This window comes from Lemur catta, chromosome 11, assembly GCF_020740605.2.
Source record: "Lemur catta isolate mLemCat1 chromosome 11, mLemCat1.pri, whole genome shotgun sequence".
Classification (NCBI taxonomy): Eukaryota; Metazoa; Chordata; class Mammalia; order Primates; family Lemuridae; genus Lemur; species Lemur catta.
The window spans coordinates 6,771,329-6,789,308 of record NC_059138.1 but is presented as its reverse complement, the minus strand read 5'-3'; the positions used below and the strand labels follow the sequence as shown (position 1 = coordinate 6,789,308).

Sequence of the window (17,980 nt, the reverse complement as noted above, 5' to 3'; positions counted from 1 at the left end):
CAAACCATAATCATATTTATTGTCCCACTGCAGTAGCTCTTCAGTGACCTGCTTATCTCCCTCCCACCCATTCATCAGACTGCAGCCAAAATGATCTTTTAAAACCGAAAATCAGATTATGTCACCTTTGCTTAAAACCCTCCAGAAGTTACCCATTGCTTTCTGTATAAGGAACAAAATCCTAGAATGCCACTGCCTTTCTCTCTAGCTTCTTACCACTCTTGCTGAAGTTTAGCCATCTTGGCCTTGTGTGCATCGGTCCCCCACATGCCCTCCTCTGGGGACTTTGCACATGTTCTTTTCTCTTCCGAGAATGCCTTCCCTAGCCCCAGCCCCAGCAAAATCTCACTCGCCTTTGGCTTTGAACATAAAGATAATTTGCTCCCTGCTAAATCTCTATCGCCTCATGGCTCATAGAAGGCACTTAATAAATGTTTGAAAGAATATATGAAAAAGACTGGGTGCCAGCCAGAGGAAGACAGGGGTTCGAGGAAGGGTGTCCTTACAATGGGAATGATTTAGAGCCCACAGCAATTCGATGATCTGCCCCACCAAGGGCAAACAGCTAGCTGGTGGCAAAGCCAGAGCTAAAACCCACAACACTCGAGTCCTGGCCTCCACACGTACCACGTTACTGTATGTCTCAGATGAAGTTTGCTGGAGGGAAGCCCTTATCTCACTCTCCCAGAAGCAACCTAACCTGTTGACCGCCGTGTATGCCAGGAATACTTATTAACACAGTTTCAGGATCCTGACCCTGGAGATTCCAGATGCAAACTTCTGTCTTCCAGTTAAAGACCCTAGTAGAGCTGTTCAGCACTGTTGCTCTTAAACTCCAACCCAAGAAGGCCGGCTGGCTTCCTCACACTCAAGTCATAGCTTTTTGATGTGTTTCAGGTAATACACTTCACACTGCATCTCATGGGCAGCACGTGCTGTTCAAGCTCCACTTAAGAGATTTTTCTTTGGCATTTTTTCTCTATTGTACAGATTCAGACACTTAGAGCTTATTACATAAAAACTGACCTGGAAGTGACTGGGCCTTAAGAGAGAACGGTGGGAAACTTGTTCCAATAGATGTAGATCCACCTGGGGAAACAGAAACTAGTAGAGGTGAACATTAACCCATCCCAGGTACAATGTTGTTAGTCCAAAAGGATTATAGTAAATTGAAGAAAACATCAGACAAACAGAATAAATAATTCAGGAAGGAAATTCAGAGCGGTACACTTGGGGAGAAAAAGCAGATTTTGCCAATGTAAGACCAGGAGAGAAACTGGTTGCGTTTCAGGATAGCAGAGTCCTGGGAGAACAAGTAGAAACAACTTTAAGCAGAGTCGTGCCCCGTGCAGGTTGCCCTGCGAGGAGCCCAGCCTGCCTAATGCAGAATCAGGATCCCCACAGAGGATGGTGGCCAAGGTCCCTAGGAGCAGAACGCCATAAAATTCACTTAACTCTTTTACTAGATGACTAATTAAAAAGCAGTTAATGAGAGTGATCATTCTGGGCAAAGGAATTCAGCCATGAAGGAGTTTAATGACCTGCGGCTCAGGCCTCTGCTCCCTCCAGCGTGGTTGTGGCTCCATGGTAATTCCACTTGGAGTTTAGCAGAAGCTGTGCAAAGCGTTCAGAATCTGGGATAGCTAGGAAGAGGTAGAGGAGAGCTTTGGGAGGCAGGAAGGAGTAAGGAAATACTAAAGTGTTTGTTTACAGCAGACGGTAAAAAGAAGGAAGCCCACCTCCATGAGAGCTCAGTAAGTGTGCTTTGTTTGAATGAGGGTGCCACTAATGAGGGAGTGAATAGCAGACCACGTGCTGGGGGCAGGTGGGGGGTGGCCCTGTCTGGGGGGGCCTCTCTTCTAGACCCCCTGTTCAGCGACGTCATGCTGGCAGCTTGAAACCAGACAAGGGGAGTATTTATACCACAAGAATAGGCAGCAACTACAAACCAGGGCTCTTTCCTCCCACAGAGGCAATTATTTAAAATATTCCAACATACCCCAGGATCCACTGGATGAATTCTTGTGAGAGCAGAGTTCCCTGGGGTTCTTACATTGAAAATAAGCCTGAACATTTTTTGTTGTCGCTTTTGTATTTTAATTACCAATACACAATGGCACTCTTCAATTATCTTGTACTAATATTACACATCCTGAGTGCCTCAGCATCTGTGGACTTTCCTGGCAAACTCACCATCTTTGAAAACATTGTTTCTATGGGGAATTTTTCCAAGCTGCAAGTTACTGGCTTTAAAGTGAATTTTTGGAAAAGAGCCCGTTGATAAGTTGGGGACTTTCAATTCTGGGTCCTCATAAGGAAGTTAGAGAACAAAAAGAATCACATCAATTTTAAAAATGTAGGTTGCAAAATATATCCTAAGTGAAAAGGCAAAAGGACCAGAATTATTTAACTTGGAGAAGAAAAATATTAGGAGCAATTTGGGGAGTGAGTACCAGCTGTTTGGTTTTGATTTAAGGGTTTTGGTGGGGGCTTTTTGGTCTTTTTCCCCACTGTAAGCCTCAGGGATTTGGTAGCCAAGGGATGAATATCTTTATGGTCTTATTCTGGGATGAATGATTTGTGGATTTTATGTCAAATATTTGCAAACTTTTTTGCCTCGATCAGAGATAATTTACATATGATCTGTGTTGACGACAAAGAAATAGTTAAGACGAGGTTACTCGGTCTCCTTGAAAGTTAACTGTCACCTCCATGATCCCAAGGTTACAGATGGCATAATGTATTTCAAAATTTTGAGAAACATGATATAATTAAACAAATCTCTTTATAATACATCTTAGAATACCTAAATACAAAATGTACTATTTTCTCTATAAAAACAGAATATTATAAAAGACTATCTAATATTACTATAAAATCTTAAATCAAGCACTTTAAATCAATACTTTTTGATAATTTAATGAAGGAAATGATGTTATTTTGGGGCTTGTTAAATCAGTGTTAGTTATTCATTCAGAGGGATGGAAGCATTACCTTCCTAAAAGACATTACAGTCCCTGATTTGGCATTTCCGTAAAACAATCTGAAACAATGAAATGACAGCTGTAAATCTGCCACCTGGAACCTTAAAGGATTCACATCACTCCCAGGCCTGGGTTTAACAGTTGGTTTATGATGTGGTTTCAGGATAACACTTTTAAGCATGGTATAGCGCTTCCTCCAAAACTGACATAAATCCATAAAGCTTTTTAATGATTACTCTAAAATACGGCAAAAGTTTTCTCTGAGGCATATTTTTGGCTGGCTTATCTAAAATCTTTGCATTTCTGAATTTCCCTTCATGATCTGCCGTGGAATAACTGCCTCCAGTTCAGCTGATAGACGCACCGTGTCTTCCCCTGGCCAGGGGCGCTGCTCCCCCAGGTGCACCTGCCCCCGCTGTGACGCCAAGGATCCCTAACCCCTGTGTGCATAAGTATCACCTGGGAGCCTTTAAAAGTGCTGGTTCCCAAGGCCCTCAGGGTCAGAGCCTCTGGGCTAAATTCTGGGCCTGGGGCCTGGCGTTTTAACAGGTTCCCAGGCAAGGGGTCTGAGAGGAGGGCAGGGACTCAGGTCTGCTGCTCTCTGGGGATGGAGTAACTGGAGGGAGCCTGGCACACGGAAGGAAGCCCAGGCTCTTACAGGGGAGGCGCTGCCCCTGTGACCCCGGCCCTGCTCACCTGGGCTCCCGGGGCCCAGGCTCTGGGTGCCTCCATCTTGAAGTCCAGGTGCCCGCCTGCCGGTCTGTTCCTGCATGTCGTCCTGCCTCTCCTGCTCAGATTTGTTTGAATCCCCTGGCCTCCAACTCTAGCTGCCTCGCCCCTCCCTGCAAGCCCCGGGTCTACCTCTTCACCCCTGTGGGGCCCGAACCTGTTCTCAGGCAATGACCCCCACAGTCTCTGCCAGCAGCTCTCTGTGGCAAAGTGACCCCCTAGCGTGTTTGCCCCTGGGTGTCCTGGCCTGCCTGCTCTCCCTCTGCTCCCCTCCCCTGCCACCTGTTAGACAGGTTTGCAGGGGCCCGTCCTAGGAGTGTCCATCTGTCCCCCAGACACTGAGCCACTGAGCGCAGGGCTCTCCTGTATCTTGCTCACAGGATCCTCAATACCCAGCCTGAAGTGTAGTGGAGTCTTGTGTGTCTGGAATGAATGACTCATGATGTAAAAGGAGCACATGAATTTAGTCCAGGGGCTTTGATGCTTAAGGCTGCAGACTGTCACTCCCAAATGCCTTTGCGCACTGCTCCCTCAGCTAGAAAGTTGATCTTTGTCCCCTTCACCTATACACAGCTACCTGCCTCTGGTTCTTTGCGTCCCAGCCTCGGTGTCTTAGCCACAGCAAGTCTTGCACAGCCCCTGGAGACAGGGCCTGTGCCCCCATGATCCAAGGCCCTGCCGTGTCTACCTGATCCTGCACTTCCCCTCTGCATTCTAATGTCTGTCTGAATCCTCCAACAGCTCAGGAACTCCCTGAGAGCAAGGGTTGTAACCTCAGTGCCCAGTAGATGTTTGCTGGCTACTCAGCCAATGAGGTGAGGTTCTCATCACATACGGCTGCATAAACCGCCACAACACGCACCATATTGCACTCAAATTGTTGCTGTGTGTCCTCCCACGCCCACTGCTAGACGGAACGCTCCTCACAGGCAGTGACGGTATTTTGTTCATCTTCACATTCCAGGAACTCAGGCAAGGAGGATAGATTAAGTATTAATATTTGTTCAATCCTGTGTTTTCCAAGCAGGATGTTTTTGGCATTTGGAGCAAGACAATTCTTATTGCATAAACAGCCCCTCACATTGCGGGACATGCAGCTGCCCTCACCCCTGCCCGCTGAATGCCGTGGCACCCCAGCAGTCATTTTGACAACCCCACACATTTGCAAAAGTCCTTGAGGTAAGAGAGCAGAGAGTGGGGGGGGGAAGCACTACAGTAAGAGCCTATAGTTAACTGAACTCTTTCTTTACAACTCAGCAAGAAGCACTGAGCTCTCACCCAGGTGCATTACTGGAGTGTTGCATGTGTCAACCCAGATAACAGAGTGCTCTAAAAGAAAAGATATTTATTGCAATGGGAATGCACATGTCATAGTAAACTGTGTGCATATGCAGGGAAGTAAAGGAAAACAAAGGTTTTTAAAGGAAAAAGTGAGGACGATTACATAATTGTTTTGAAATAATTATCCTTGGCTACAAAAATCAATAACAAGGGTGATGCCAGTCCAAGGTTGGACAGACAGTTGCTGGGCAAATGCTTTTGCAGAAATATTTTTTGTGAAAGTTTGCGATAGTCTCTGTGCAAGGTTGTGGTTTTGTTGTCTTTTGTGATAGTTTGTGTTTATCGGGTATGCAACCCTGAGAACCCACTCTCTCCATGGCCCTCCCCAGCTCAATTTGTCAGGGTTTTGTTTTTTTAAAAAAAACATTTAGTGACTTCATTTTGATTCTGACAACTTTCACACAGATGTGTGGTGGTATGAGATGGGGGATGGGGAATGGCACTCCTCACCCGCCATTGACAATGGTAACCTGTCTTTGGAATAACAGTTAATCTTTACTGAGCACTTATATATTCAGGCACTAGGCTAAGTGTTACGCATGGGTTATTTACTCCTCACAATCCCCTGTGAGGTCCCATTTTTTAGAAGGAACCTGAGGTTGAGAGAGTTTCCAGCCACTGACCCAAGTTAACCCTGCTGGCTGCTGGCCAGGCCACGGTGCGGCCCCGGCATCTGGCCGCACTGCTCTGTGCTGACCTCTTCAACAAGAACAAACGTCAGAACTCCCAGACGGAAGACGCCTGTTAAAAGTCATCCTCTCCTGTTAATTATAATGTAGAGCAGTGTTTTGCAAGCTACATTCTGCATCATGCATCATGTTAATTTAGTGGGATGGCCAGTGTCGTGAGAATGACAGGTCCCACGGGCAATGAAGTGTGCAGGATGCTTTCAAAAAGGCACAGGCAGAGGACCATGAAGCAGTAGCTGTGAGGCCAAACGAACCTTCGTGGGTGGCTCAGCCTTTCACGGGGAGTCGGGGGCAACTTAGAACTTCGGTGTGTAAGCAATGGGGGCACCAAAAGCAGGTGACACCAGAGCTTGTCGCCAGTTAGCCTTGATTAGGCTCTAGGAAAAGCCTAATGCAGGAAGGGATACTGACCTTTCTTCTAATTTCTTAACAATAATAATAACAAGAGGTACTATTTATTGAGCGATAATTACTTTCCTCTTCACAGATGAAATAAGAGGCCTAGAGAGGTTAAGTAACTTCCCTTAAGGCTGCACAGCTAATGAATGGCAGAGCCGAATTTGAACCCAATTCTCTCTTGTCTTAGGATTTTAAACCCTATGCACAAAGCCTCTGAGCACTTAGTGTTTTTAAGGGCTTTCCTGTGTGAATGTCCAAAGCAAATTCAATCTCAAAGAGGATGCTTCTATGAGCGCCTTATCTCGGGGGTTTATGTGGTAACACTGCCTTTATTTTCAGCATTTCTCTTCAATCTGAAAATCGGTTATTTGGTGTGAGTACTGTATGTGACATTTTTTTCTGGTATGATTTAAGTTTCTTAAATTTTGCTATTTTAAATTTTACAGATGTCCACACTCTGTTGCATGCTTTCTCTTGATGGAGTGTTCATGGTGATGAAATAACGTCCTCTGCCTGTTATTTACTCGGTCGGACCCCATTGCTGGTATTGACATCAGACCTCTCCTCATTTTCCAATTTTCTCTCTTTTTTTCTAAACAGATGTGGGTGCATTTTTTGAGGAGGGGATGTGGCTGCGGTATAACTTCCAGGCACCGGCGGTCAGTGCCAAGGACACGGGCGGCAGGACGGAGAGCTCCCCCGAGCAGCAGAGCGCCCCCGAGGACCTGGCCCGGGAGGAGATCGGCCTCAGCTTCAGCACCACCAAGGCGCCCTGCATCCTGCTCTACGTCAGCTCCCTCACCACGGACTTCCTGGCGGTTCTCGTCAAACCCACCGGTAAGGACGAGGACACCGAGCCTTCGGCCGTTTCATTTGGGCAGACAGCGTGTTCTAGTAAGAGTCTGGATTGTTTGTGGCTTGTTCTTTATTTCCCACATGACATTGAGCAAATCACATGACTTTGAACTTCATTTCTGTACGTGAAAGTCAGGCAAACAACCTGGCAGTTGAGTGCGCTGCAGCAAAGTGCTGTAGCGATGCGGGTGATAAGGCACGTTGAGGTCTTTACAAGAACCCTGTGACACGAGCTTGAGCTGGATTTGTATGTGTAAGGATTACTTTTTGTTCCTATTAAATAAATACCTTCACTGCTGTGCTAAATAGAGATGAGCCTTTGAATTAGTAAAATTAATTTTATGTAAAACAATAAATTATTCTGGTGTATGACAGTGTATCAGTAGGTTCCGACAGAATATTTGAACTTTCAATAGAAATAGAAAATCGGAGATGTTTTCATTCCTAAAGCCTCTCAGAATTCTACATTCACAGAGTACACCTCTGGGCTAAGGGTTGCTTAAAGCAGGGCTGTATGTGCACTTTGCGATATCCTGGGCCATCTCCATCAGCAAACGTGCACTGAGCCAGAGAGGACCCGAGTGCATCTAAAACAGGCATCCCAGTGAGCTTGCACGACGGGCGTGTGACCCCTCAGCAGTGACCTCAGAGAGATGTCTAAACAGTCCTGAGGTGTCCAAGCACGCTGAACAAGGAGGAGTCCATTTCCTCTCTGCAAACTTGCATTCACACGTGCTTAAAGTTTTAAGAAGATCACTTTTGCTATGGATAAAAACATTTTAGATGCATGCAGGAACAAATCTCTCTCACCCACTTCCCATGGAGATTTATGAGCTAAAATTCGGAAACCCTCTCTCCCATCGCTCGTCTCTTCCTGCTCCTCGATGATTATTCCAGCGCTGTAGCATCTTACAGATCAAGATTTTCTTCCATGAGGGCCAAAAATTATGAACTTAATCCAGCTTCAGTTTTTTTAAAAATAGCAAATTCTTAAATTCTCTCTCTGGGCAATGAACTATTGGTTAAAAAGATGGAGAAAAAAGTATGTTCCCTAGGATTTTACCTTTCTGAAATTATTCCCAAAGAAATAATTCAAAAATCAGGCAAAGGTTCAGCACGAAGATATGCATCATAGTGTTATTTGTGCAAATAAAAATTGGAAAGAACCTAGAAGTTCAACTTTAGTAAAGTAGTAAAAGGAGTCACCAATTTATAGAATATTATATATCTATTAAAATAATATTTATGAAGAGAGATTAATGATATAGGGAAATTTTATGTAATGTTAAACCAAAAAAAAAAAAACCCAAGATACAGCCTTGAATGTATATCAGTTTAGCTCTGTAAAAAATCTACAAATCGGGAAAAAAAACAAAGCAATAATGTGAACACAGCTGTTGGTTGGGTTGTGGATGATTGTTTTCTCCTGAGTAATACTCTTCTGTACATGTCAAATGCTCACATTGAACAAACGTCACTTTTCTAATCAGAAAACAATATTAAGTAAAGTCAGCAGGTAAGGGCACAAGAGAAAAAAGGATGTAACCCCCACTCTTCAGGAGTTCACCAGCTCGTTCCTTCTGCATTAGGTTCAGTAGATTGTTAATTCGCTGATGTTCTCTACCCACATGTACCAACCTCCCAGCGGGCAGATAAGAACCCTTTGGTTTCTTCTCACGTTCCTCTCCAGGAGGATGGCTGTCACCTTCAGACTGTCAAGAATTTGATGAACATGCCCCTGTGGGTACTGTGTTATGTGTTTCTCGAGTCACTGCCATGCTCAAATTCGGTCCCCAGCTGTATTCAGTACCTTACAGGCCCACGGCCTGCACCCCTGCTGCTGGCACTCACACTTGCGTGTGTGGACATTCATTGTGCGCAAGGACTTTGATTGATCAAATCCATGTTAATGGCCACCATTTAATGATGCTCACTTTGTGCCTCACCCTCTCCTAAGTGTCTCACATGCATTAATTTCTAGGAGCCAAACCATGCCATGAGGTGTAGACACTATTCTCGTCCGCTTTGTACAGTTGTCAGAACTGGAGTGCAGAGAGGTCGAATGACCCGCGCACCCAGTGGGTGATGGGTTAAGCTGGGGTTTCTAAGCCCTGGTGTCTGATGCCAGGTGCAGAGCTCTCCGCTGCAGCTGTCCCTGGAGCACTCTGGGTGCATTTGGAAAGCAAAGTGGTTTCTTTCTAATGGTGGCAGGGTCATCCTCAAACTACTAGTGAAAATTCAGCTTTTTCATACTTCAAATACTGTATGTTTTTATTCGATGAAATTTAAAGTTAGAAAAAAGTTGAGGAACTCATTCAGGAAGAAACATTAATAAGGTCTACATCAAAATATTAGAGGGGAAAAAAATAAAAAGTCATCATGAAATGCCCCGGCATCCCTCAAACTTCGTATACTGGAAGCTCTTGTCACGGTTCTCCAGAGCCTGCCCCTGCCAGACCTGCCTCGTCCCGATGGTGCCCCCTCCGACAGCCGGGAGATGCTTGAGGTCCCAAGCTCTGTCACTCACCAGTGCTCCGTCCTCCCTCTGTGGGCCACCCAGGCAAACATGTCCTGTGGATTCCACTGTCACCGTGTCCTTTCCCTCCCAGCCGCTGTCCAAGGCACACGTCTTCTGCCTCCACGTTCCCCAGTGTTGTTCATGTCATGGCACCGCAGAAAATGGTGACATTTGAATGGCGCCGGGGGAAGGGGTGGGGTGGCCATTTGGGGGCCTCCCTCCTGCAGGTCCGCTGGGGTCGGGGGGCCAGGTTCCAGCACCCGTTACCCATCGTGGAACAGCAGTGTGCCTCGCTTCTGGAAAGTTCCTTCTCGATCCGTCTCTCTCTGCTGCCAGTGGCTCCTGCCTTCTCCTTTCCCCCAACAGCCAGAGTTGTCTTCTTATAACGTTTTAGTCTGTTTCCTGTTGTTTGTAGCAGAATACCTGAAACCTGGTAATTTATAAATGGAAGGAATTTACTTCTTACAGTTATGGAGGCCGAGAAGTCCAAGATCGAGGGGCCATGTCTGGCGAGGGCCTTCTTGCTGGTGGAGGCTCTGCAGTGCCGAGGTGGCACAGGACGTCACATGGCGAGGCCGAGCGTGCTAGCTCGGGTCACTCTCCCTCTTCTTACAGAGCCACCAGTTCCCCTCCCATGATAACTGTTAATCCATTAACCCACTAATTCGTTAATCTACGAATGGATAAATCCATCTATGAGGTCAAAGCCTCTAAGTCCTCCCACATTGGAGACTAGGTTTCAACATCAGTCCTGGAGGGGACATTCAGACCATACATAGCATAGGGACACTGTTTAATGCTAATTATATAATATCCCTATTACACACTCAGTGGCGCCCTCCTCCAGCAAAAACAGGAGAGACTCCCTAGTCCCACAACCTTCCAACCCAGACCCACCAGCCTCTGGGAAAGAGCCTGGACTGTAGAGCTGGGCTGTCCGTGGTTGGATTCTGCTTTGCCTTTTGCCAGTTGTCCTGAGCAACCAGCTGGCAGCTCCGTGCCTCAGTTTGCTCATCTGTAAAACGGGAGCACTGTAAAAATCAAAGAGTGCACTAATTAATCTATATTTTGCCACATATTCAGGGGGTGTTATATTCAGAGAAACTCATTCCCACCGCCTCCCCTCCCCCTCCCCGGGCACCCTGTGCACATCTGTGCCCTGGCCTCATGCCCACAGTGCTCCCTTACCTGGAAATGCTTCATCTTCTTCTTTAGTCTAACGTCTGCCTTTCATTCTAGGCCCACATCAAGTCCCATCTCCTTCCAGTGACTTCTCCTTGCTTTAAACTCCTATTACACTTATTTTCAATGTCATTTGTTTGGCACTTAATGTGCTGTATTGTTATCTGTCTCTGTTATAAATATGCCCTGTCTTCCCGGAGAGATGAAAAGCTCCCAGCACCGCATCTCCTGCCCACAACAGGTGCCCTCTAAGTGTTTGCTGATGGTAATGATGATGCCAGGAGAGAATAAATCTGTTAAGCAAGTTATTTGCTGCAGCCAATAAAAGAGCGGTCCCTTATAACTGCTTTAATTCACTTGGGAGGTGGACATGAGACACAAGAAGTGAAGCATCTCTCCATTTGAATAATATTTTATTTTAATGGACAAATATTAACATTTTCCCCACCATCACTTAGTGGTCCTCTTCTGCTATTATCTGAAAGGAATAAATATATCATTTGAATTTGATTATTCAAGAATATTGCTATTACTGTTTATGGATAGTCACAATATATAAATTTAAAGTTCCAATGCATCTTTTTTCTCAAAGCAAATAATTTTTGTTATCATCAAGTGAAGCAGTTATAGGAATTTTAAATCATATTTACAGAATCCAAGATAGCAAGAAAAAAAGAAAAAAATCTCAAAAACAACTTAATACTGATTTTAACAAATCTGGAAAACATAAAGGGACCAATGACAAACAGCAGGGAGGAAAATATCCAGCTTTTCGCATAATTACCGGTTCCTCTGCCTCTGGCCTTCGCAGCCACTGCCCTCTTTAGCATGTCTTTGCCTCCCCAGATCCAACGCAGTGCCTGGCCCAAGCTCCAGGGTTAGGATGGTTGTCTGCATTAGAAGTGGACTCTACATGTGGACCCGGAGAGAAAGCCCACTGTTAGACCTTGAAAAAAGCTGTGCTAAATACACGTGTTCTAAAGAAATGAATAAGTGGTGAATCAGCACAGCTATACATTTAAAACAACTGGCTAGGATGCTATGATGTCAGAGTACCAGAAATAAAGCAGAAAGTAAAAATTTAAGACAATCAACTTATTTGTACACATGTTGCCAAACAACTGCCTAATCATCTCCTTCACTCCCAGTGGATTCTTTTTAATGCTATTAAGATAAAGGGAAAAAAATAGGGTAAAACTCTGAAGGGTGGAGAGGGAAGCAGGTCAGGAAGAGAGAACAGCATATTCAAAGGTCCTGTGGTAGGAAGGAGAATCACATTTTCCAGGGAATAAGAGAAGCCCAAGGTAGCTTAAATGTGCAAAGTGAGAGGGTGAATGGAACTCCAGTCAGACAGGGTATCATAAGCTTTATCCTGTGAATAACTGGAGGACTTTGAAGGGTTTTAAATGAACCAGTGAAATAATCAGTTATGCATTTTGGAAAGATCTTTGTTTTACTTTCCCGAGAAAACATTGGGAAGAAGAAAGCAAAGAAGCAGGGAAACCATTCAATCATTTATGCAATAAGTATTGGGGCAGTGACGTCATGGGTAGTGACGAGGGGAGTGGGGCTGAGGGCTCGCTGCAGGAGAGGGGCGGGTCTGGAGGCAGCGAGTGTGCACATCTCCTTTTATGGGACTTGCAGGAATGAAGAGCAGAGGGAGACAGGACTCCCTTGAGAATGAAATGAGGTCAAGGGTGGTGATTTCAAAAGAGGAGGCTGATTAGGATCCAGCGACCCAGGCGAGAGAGGATGGTGAAGCTCAGGTGGGTGGAGGAGGAACCGGGAGCTCTGCGTGCAGCCACATTCCTGTGGGAGTCACACTAGGACCCGCAGGTGGCAGTGGAGGCTCCGTGGTCACCCAGATGGAGAAGAGTGCAGTGCCAGGATCTAGACAAATGCAGGAGATGAAAACCAACAGTGCTTGGTTGAAACGCTGTAGGCAGAGGAATCCAGGATAAAATGCTAAAGTAAAACTCAGAAATAGTGAGGGTTTGTTGAATTTTGCTCAGAAAAGAAAAATAAGAAAATGCGATTAGCTCTTAATTATTCTAACGAATGTGTCTCTCAACTCCAGGAACATGGTGCTGTATTATAGATGGCAAGTGTGATGCTAGAGTGCCCACATGAGGGAGAGCAGCACACGTGTGTGTGTGTGTGTGAGAGAATGCATGAGAAATGCCTGGAAGGAGAAGGCCAAGATGTTTAGAGTAGTTATCTTTGGATGATGGAATTTCAGGTGCCTTTTTTTTTTCTTTAGGTTTGCTTTCTAAGTTTTAATTACCATGTTGTATTTTATAACTTAAAAATCGGAATATCAGTTTTGTTCCTCTAGAAAGAAACTGAAAGAGGCCACGAAGAATCCATTAGGTGATTTGCAGGGTGTCAGACTCCTCCTGCTAGATTCTTGCTCCGGTTTTAAGCTCTAAGATGTCAAAGGCTATTAACAACAAAAAATTTACAACTTGAGTGAAAAAAAAGATAAAAAATTGATTATCTTTAAGCATCATAAATAAGAAATAAAAGTTATGCTCGCTGTGCAGATTAACTAAAAGCAGGATCTAGAGTGTCACATTAGTCTTTTTTAATATTGTTTGTCATCATTGGGAAGAAGCCAGAGGAAACAAGAATGCGTTGTTGAGGCGAAAGTGCAGTCATTAAGGGGCAGAAGCGGCCAGGGGCACCTGGGAAGCCATCTTTCCCTTTAATTTCCCTTTAATTTGCATTTGGCTAGTCTTAACCTGAAATAAAATTTAGTACTTTGTTTTCTTGGTCTCATTGAGGCCACCCCAAATTGCACATATTTATCTTTTAAAATTATGTTTATTTTTAACATTGTATGCTCACGATTCCTTTATATGCCCAATGCCACACTCCGCTGATGGAATGAGACGGTCCCCGCATGCTGCACTCATTTATCTTTCATTTCTCGTGTAGTTCGTGGGTCCCGCAGGCGTCTCCACAGTCCTATATTGTATACGTTCTCATTCTTCATTCCCACATACAATCCCAACTTCGATCATTTGTGCCATTTGCTGCCATTTATGCTGCCGTGGTGACCTGGTCACCAAGGTCGTTGTCGGCAGATTATAAATACGTGTGAGCCTGGTGCTGCCGGCCTACATGGATTAGTAGGTCTCTGAGCTACTGAATCTGAATTCAAAACTGGAATGGTGTCAATGGACGTCAAGGGAGAAAACAGAGTTTACTAGAAACCTATGCAGCAGAGGTGGTAGAAAGTGACATTAAAACTAAACCCAGAGCACAGAAATTATAGTTTCTTTCCTTTTTCTTATGTAGGAAGCTTACAGATTCGGTACAACCTGGGTGGCACCCGAGAACCGTACGACATTGACGTGGATCACAGGAACATGGCCAACGGGCAGCCCCACAGTGTCAACGTCACCCGTCATGAGAAGACCATAATTCTCAAGGTACATATATGTGTGTGTGCGCATATAAATCACATATAATATAGTATTACAGTCTCTATCCCCTGTGATCCTTGGCCATTGGTTTTGCCTGAGGTGTTGGAGCAGGTGGAAGAGATGTTTGTCACTCTTTCTCCTACCCGTGCATGACTAGTGAAGTAGACACGTCAGCCTTACAGGAAAGGCAATGAGGAAGTTGATGGTGAAGACATCCTTTTTAGGGAGAAATGGAATGAATGTTTGCTTTGCGTATTCTTTGTGGCTTTCCCAGTTTTGGACCCGTGTATCTGTCAGTCTGCTCTTCTATCCATCACACGTCTTCACTCACCTCGCTCTCAGCTGTCTGAAACTTCTCGTGTTTCCCAGCAAAGGTTATTTTGGTTTTTCTGACCTACTTCTTTCACTCCTCCAACACAATTTAAAAAACTATATGTACATGTATATATATATATATATATATATATATATATATATTTCTCTGTAGAGGCTTTGCCTTAAAATTCCTCAAAACACAGTCTTTCCCAGAATCTCAGCCTCTGGTTGCAGGCTTTCAGCACACAAAGCCTGGTTTTATGATGATGCTCAAATTTTATTTCAGGTTCATTTATTGCCCCCACCCCAACAACTTTCAGAATGAGGAAACCAGCCTGGGAAACACCATGAATAAAACATGACATGGGGAGGTCTCCCTGGGAGCTGAGCCAAGAGATCAAGGATGGGAACTGTCACTGTGTTCTCTAGAAGGAGTTCAAAATAGATACCTGTCAGGAAAGGGAACAGCAGGAGGAGGCAGTTTTGTCAGTAAAGTGGAGTGTCATTTGGCAGGAGTTCAGTAGCCTCTCAGACCTCATTCCAATGCAGCTGGTTGCTGTGGGAAGTTCAGGTTGCAAAGAAAAGGCACAAGCCCTGTCTCTTTTGAGCCCTGGTGGATGTCAGATTCATAACTTGATATGGAGTTTGCACGTGGCCTTTAGCAGTAAATGCTAGAGGGCATTCTAAGGAGAGGTCTTTCCTAAGAAAATGCTAACATGCTGTTACGGCTTACTGAGCCGTCAATCAAATGTGGTGTAATAAGGTTATCTCATAGTGATCAACAGAGTCCCTGAGCCTCACACAACGCCGGGCACACATTAGGTGCTGCAAATTCTTTATTGAGTAAACCAAACCCATCTTTACCCAAGACTCAAATTTTAGGCAGAGACGCCAGCAAATCCAGGAGACAGATGGTGGTATACCATTTTATCAACATTGTCATCATTGGCTTTTGATTAGACATTCTCTTATTTTAAATCACCCAATCTGTCACCTCTTTTAAAGAAAGTGATTTATCTACCATTTCACCATTGCAAAATAACAGTATAAGTTAAAAAGACCTAAACAAATGGCTTTAAGGACAGGATAATAGAGACCCACCATAGCCTCTCACAGGGTTAACTCTCACCCTCTGCCACAGCGAGTTAGAGCCGGACCCCGAGCGAGGGGAGAGGACTGCACAATTTGAAGAACTCTGGGTGTTGGGGGAAAGCCGGAAATCCAGATGGTGGGGGAGCCAGAGAGCTGCAGAGAATCCTGGGGACTTAGTTTGGGACAGAGTCTCGTTCTATTCCCCAGGATTCTTTTGGTTACAAATGATGGAAAAGCAATTCAGAGCTAGTTTGTTGGGGAAAATTCCTAGGGTAGGTAATAGAATTATAGAATTTAAAAAAGGGAAAATTTAAATTTGGGAAGAGAATCTACGGAACCTGGAGGATTGAAACTACAGACCACAATACCAGTGGGCTCCCTCCCTGCCTCCCTGCCTTCCTCCCTCCGTTGCCCTCCCACTCCTTCCTTCTCCTGGTCTCTGCCTTTCTCTGAGGACTGGGCTAATTACCTCTTACTGCAAGCTCTACCTTTCTCATATCGTGAGACACAGTCACAGCAGTACTGGGCTCATGTCTTTCCGATTTTGCTACCAGAAGAAAGGGTCCTAGTTTCTTGAATTTGACTTTAAAGACCCAGAGCATCTCTGATCGGCCTGGCTTGAGTCATGTACTCACCCCATTTGGGGTGGAGGGGGGTGGGGGGGAACCTTGACTGGTGGTCCCTAATCAAATCTCACGATCAGAGTGGGGAATTGGGAAACTCCTCCAAGAGCACAGAAGGCAGTTCCAGAAAAAGGAAGGAGACGTGAGGGGGTATGAAACACATTGGCTGTGCAAGGCTCTGAGGTAGGGGAAGAGGGAAACCTGGGAAGGACTCCAAAACACAAGGACGGAATTCTGCGCTAGGAACTGCACCCGGAGGTGTTGGGGAGTCCTGCTCTCCCTCCTCCTCTGCCACGCAATGTAACGTGACTGCCCTGGGATTTCTGGGCATGTTTAAAAGCCATCTGCTTCAGCCCACTTGAGCGCGGGTAGGAAAGACTTCACAGCCTGGGAGCTCCAGTCTTTCTCAGCCCAGCCTCTCCCTTCTGGCCAGGGTCTTCCCCGCAGTCCTTCCCTTTCCTTGGGGGGAGAACGGAAGTAAAGGTAGAAGGTGGTCGAGGAAGAAAAGCTGCGGCCCCTCCTATGGAAAAGTAGGTCCGAGGTTGCCTCACTCCATCCCCCGCTTTCTTCTGGGCAGGGAGGCCTTGCAGAGCCTGGAAGTAATTCCAAGGGTGCCTTTAGAACTCTTTTAAAAACACTGTCATTTTTTTTTTCTTAAAACAATCTACAAATCCATCTTGAGAACCTCTACCACCTCAACAATGTGTGGAAAGAGATGTAACAAGAAGGTTAACTGTGATCGTTTCTGTGTGAGGGGATTATAAATGGTTTTATTTCCTCTAGAGTTTTCTGTATTTCTTCATTTTCTATTGTAAACATGTGTTGCATTTTTTATAACCAAACGAAAATACAAAGCATACGTATGTTCCTAATCTATTCTGATAGCCCCCAGTTGTAATAAAATATAATGACAGAGATATTTAAATAATTTCAAATTAAAATTTGCTGATAATCAGAGAACAAAAATGAGACTAATTCAAAGACGAGTTTTAAAGTGCTATGAAATGATAGCTTTGGAATTAAGGTGAACTTGCATGCATTTATACATGCTCAAACATCCTATAATTTAGATGATTTTATCAGTGTTTATGGTATCCTTAAAAGCAAGTTTACTTTCCTAGCTGGGTTTGGCTAAAGCTAACATTACATTAATTTGCATTCCCTCAGCACACACTCTCTGAAACAGTGCTGAGCACTTGAGGGAAATTGACCTTGGATGAAACATTTGCTGCTGAAAAATAAAGTGCCCAATCTCCACGTAGATAATAAAGAAATGACTCTCGCAGTTATCAGACACCAGAGCAAACCAGAGCCCATGACAACCCTCAGGTGGCATCATTTACGAAAACCCACAGTTGCATCAGGGATAATAATTTAAGGCTTAACGCCAGTCAAAACATAAACAAAGCCGAGCACAGGCAGAGAGCACCTGAAAAGGTCCTGTATGCGATGAAAGGTCACGACAATTGGCATGAATCCAAAAACTGAACATGACGGTCAGCAACTTCAAAGCCTTGTGTGACTAATCTTTTCTGCTTTCCTTCCTGCCTGCCTGCCATCCATGGTTCTTTTAATTCCTACTTCTTTCCTTTCTTTCTTCCCAACCACATCACACAAGGGATCTAAGGAGGTTTACAGGGAGTACATAAAATAAAGTAGAGAATTAAAGTAAGTCACAAAAAGTAAGTCCCCCAACAACGGGAAATAGAGCATAATGATTCAGGTCACATGTTCCTACCACCTGCATAGATTTGACTATGAATTTCTTGGTGGTCAGAAACATACAACCCATAAAGAAAAAGTATGCCAGTTCCTATAAAGAATT

General features: G+C 44.7%; 1 protein-coding gene across 2 annotated transcripts in view; it reads left to right on the top strand.

Annotated features, from left to right (window-relative positions):
- CNTNAP2 (contactin associated protein 2) overlaps nt 1–17,980 on the top strand; it is a 1,715,168-nt gene that overhangs the window by 1,563,142 nt on the left and 134,046 nt on the right. For both annotated transcript variants that reach the window (XM_045565113.1, XM_045565114.1), the window contains 2 exons: nt 6,743–6,979; nt 13,998–14,131. In XM_045565113.1, the coding sequence (XP_045421069.1) occupies nt 6,743–6,979; nt 13,998–14,131 (371 nt within the window). The remainder of the gene's footprint in view (nt 1–6,742; nt 6,980–13,997; nt 14,132–17,980) is intronic.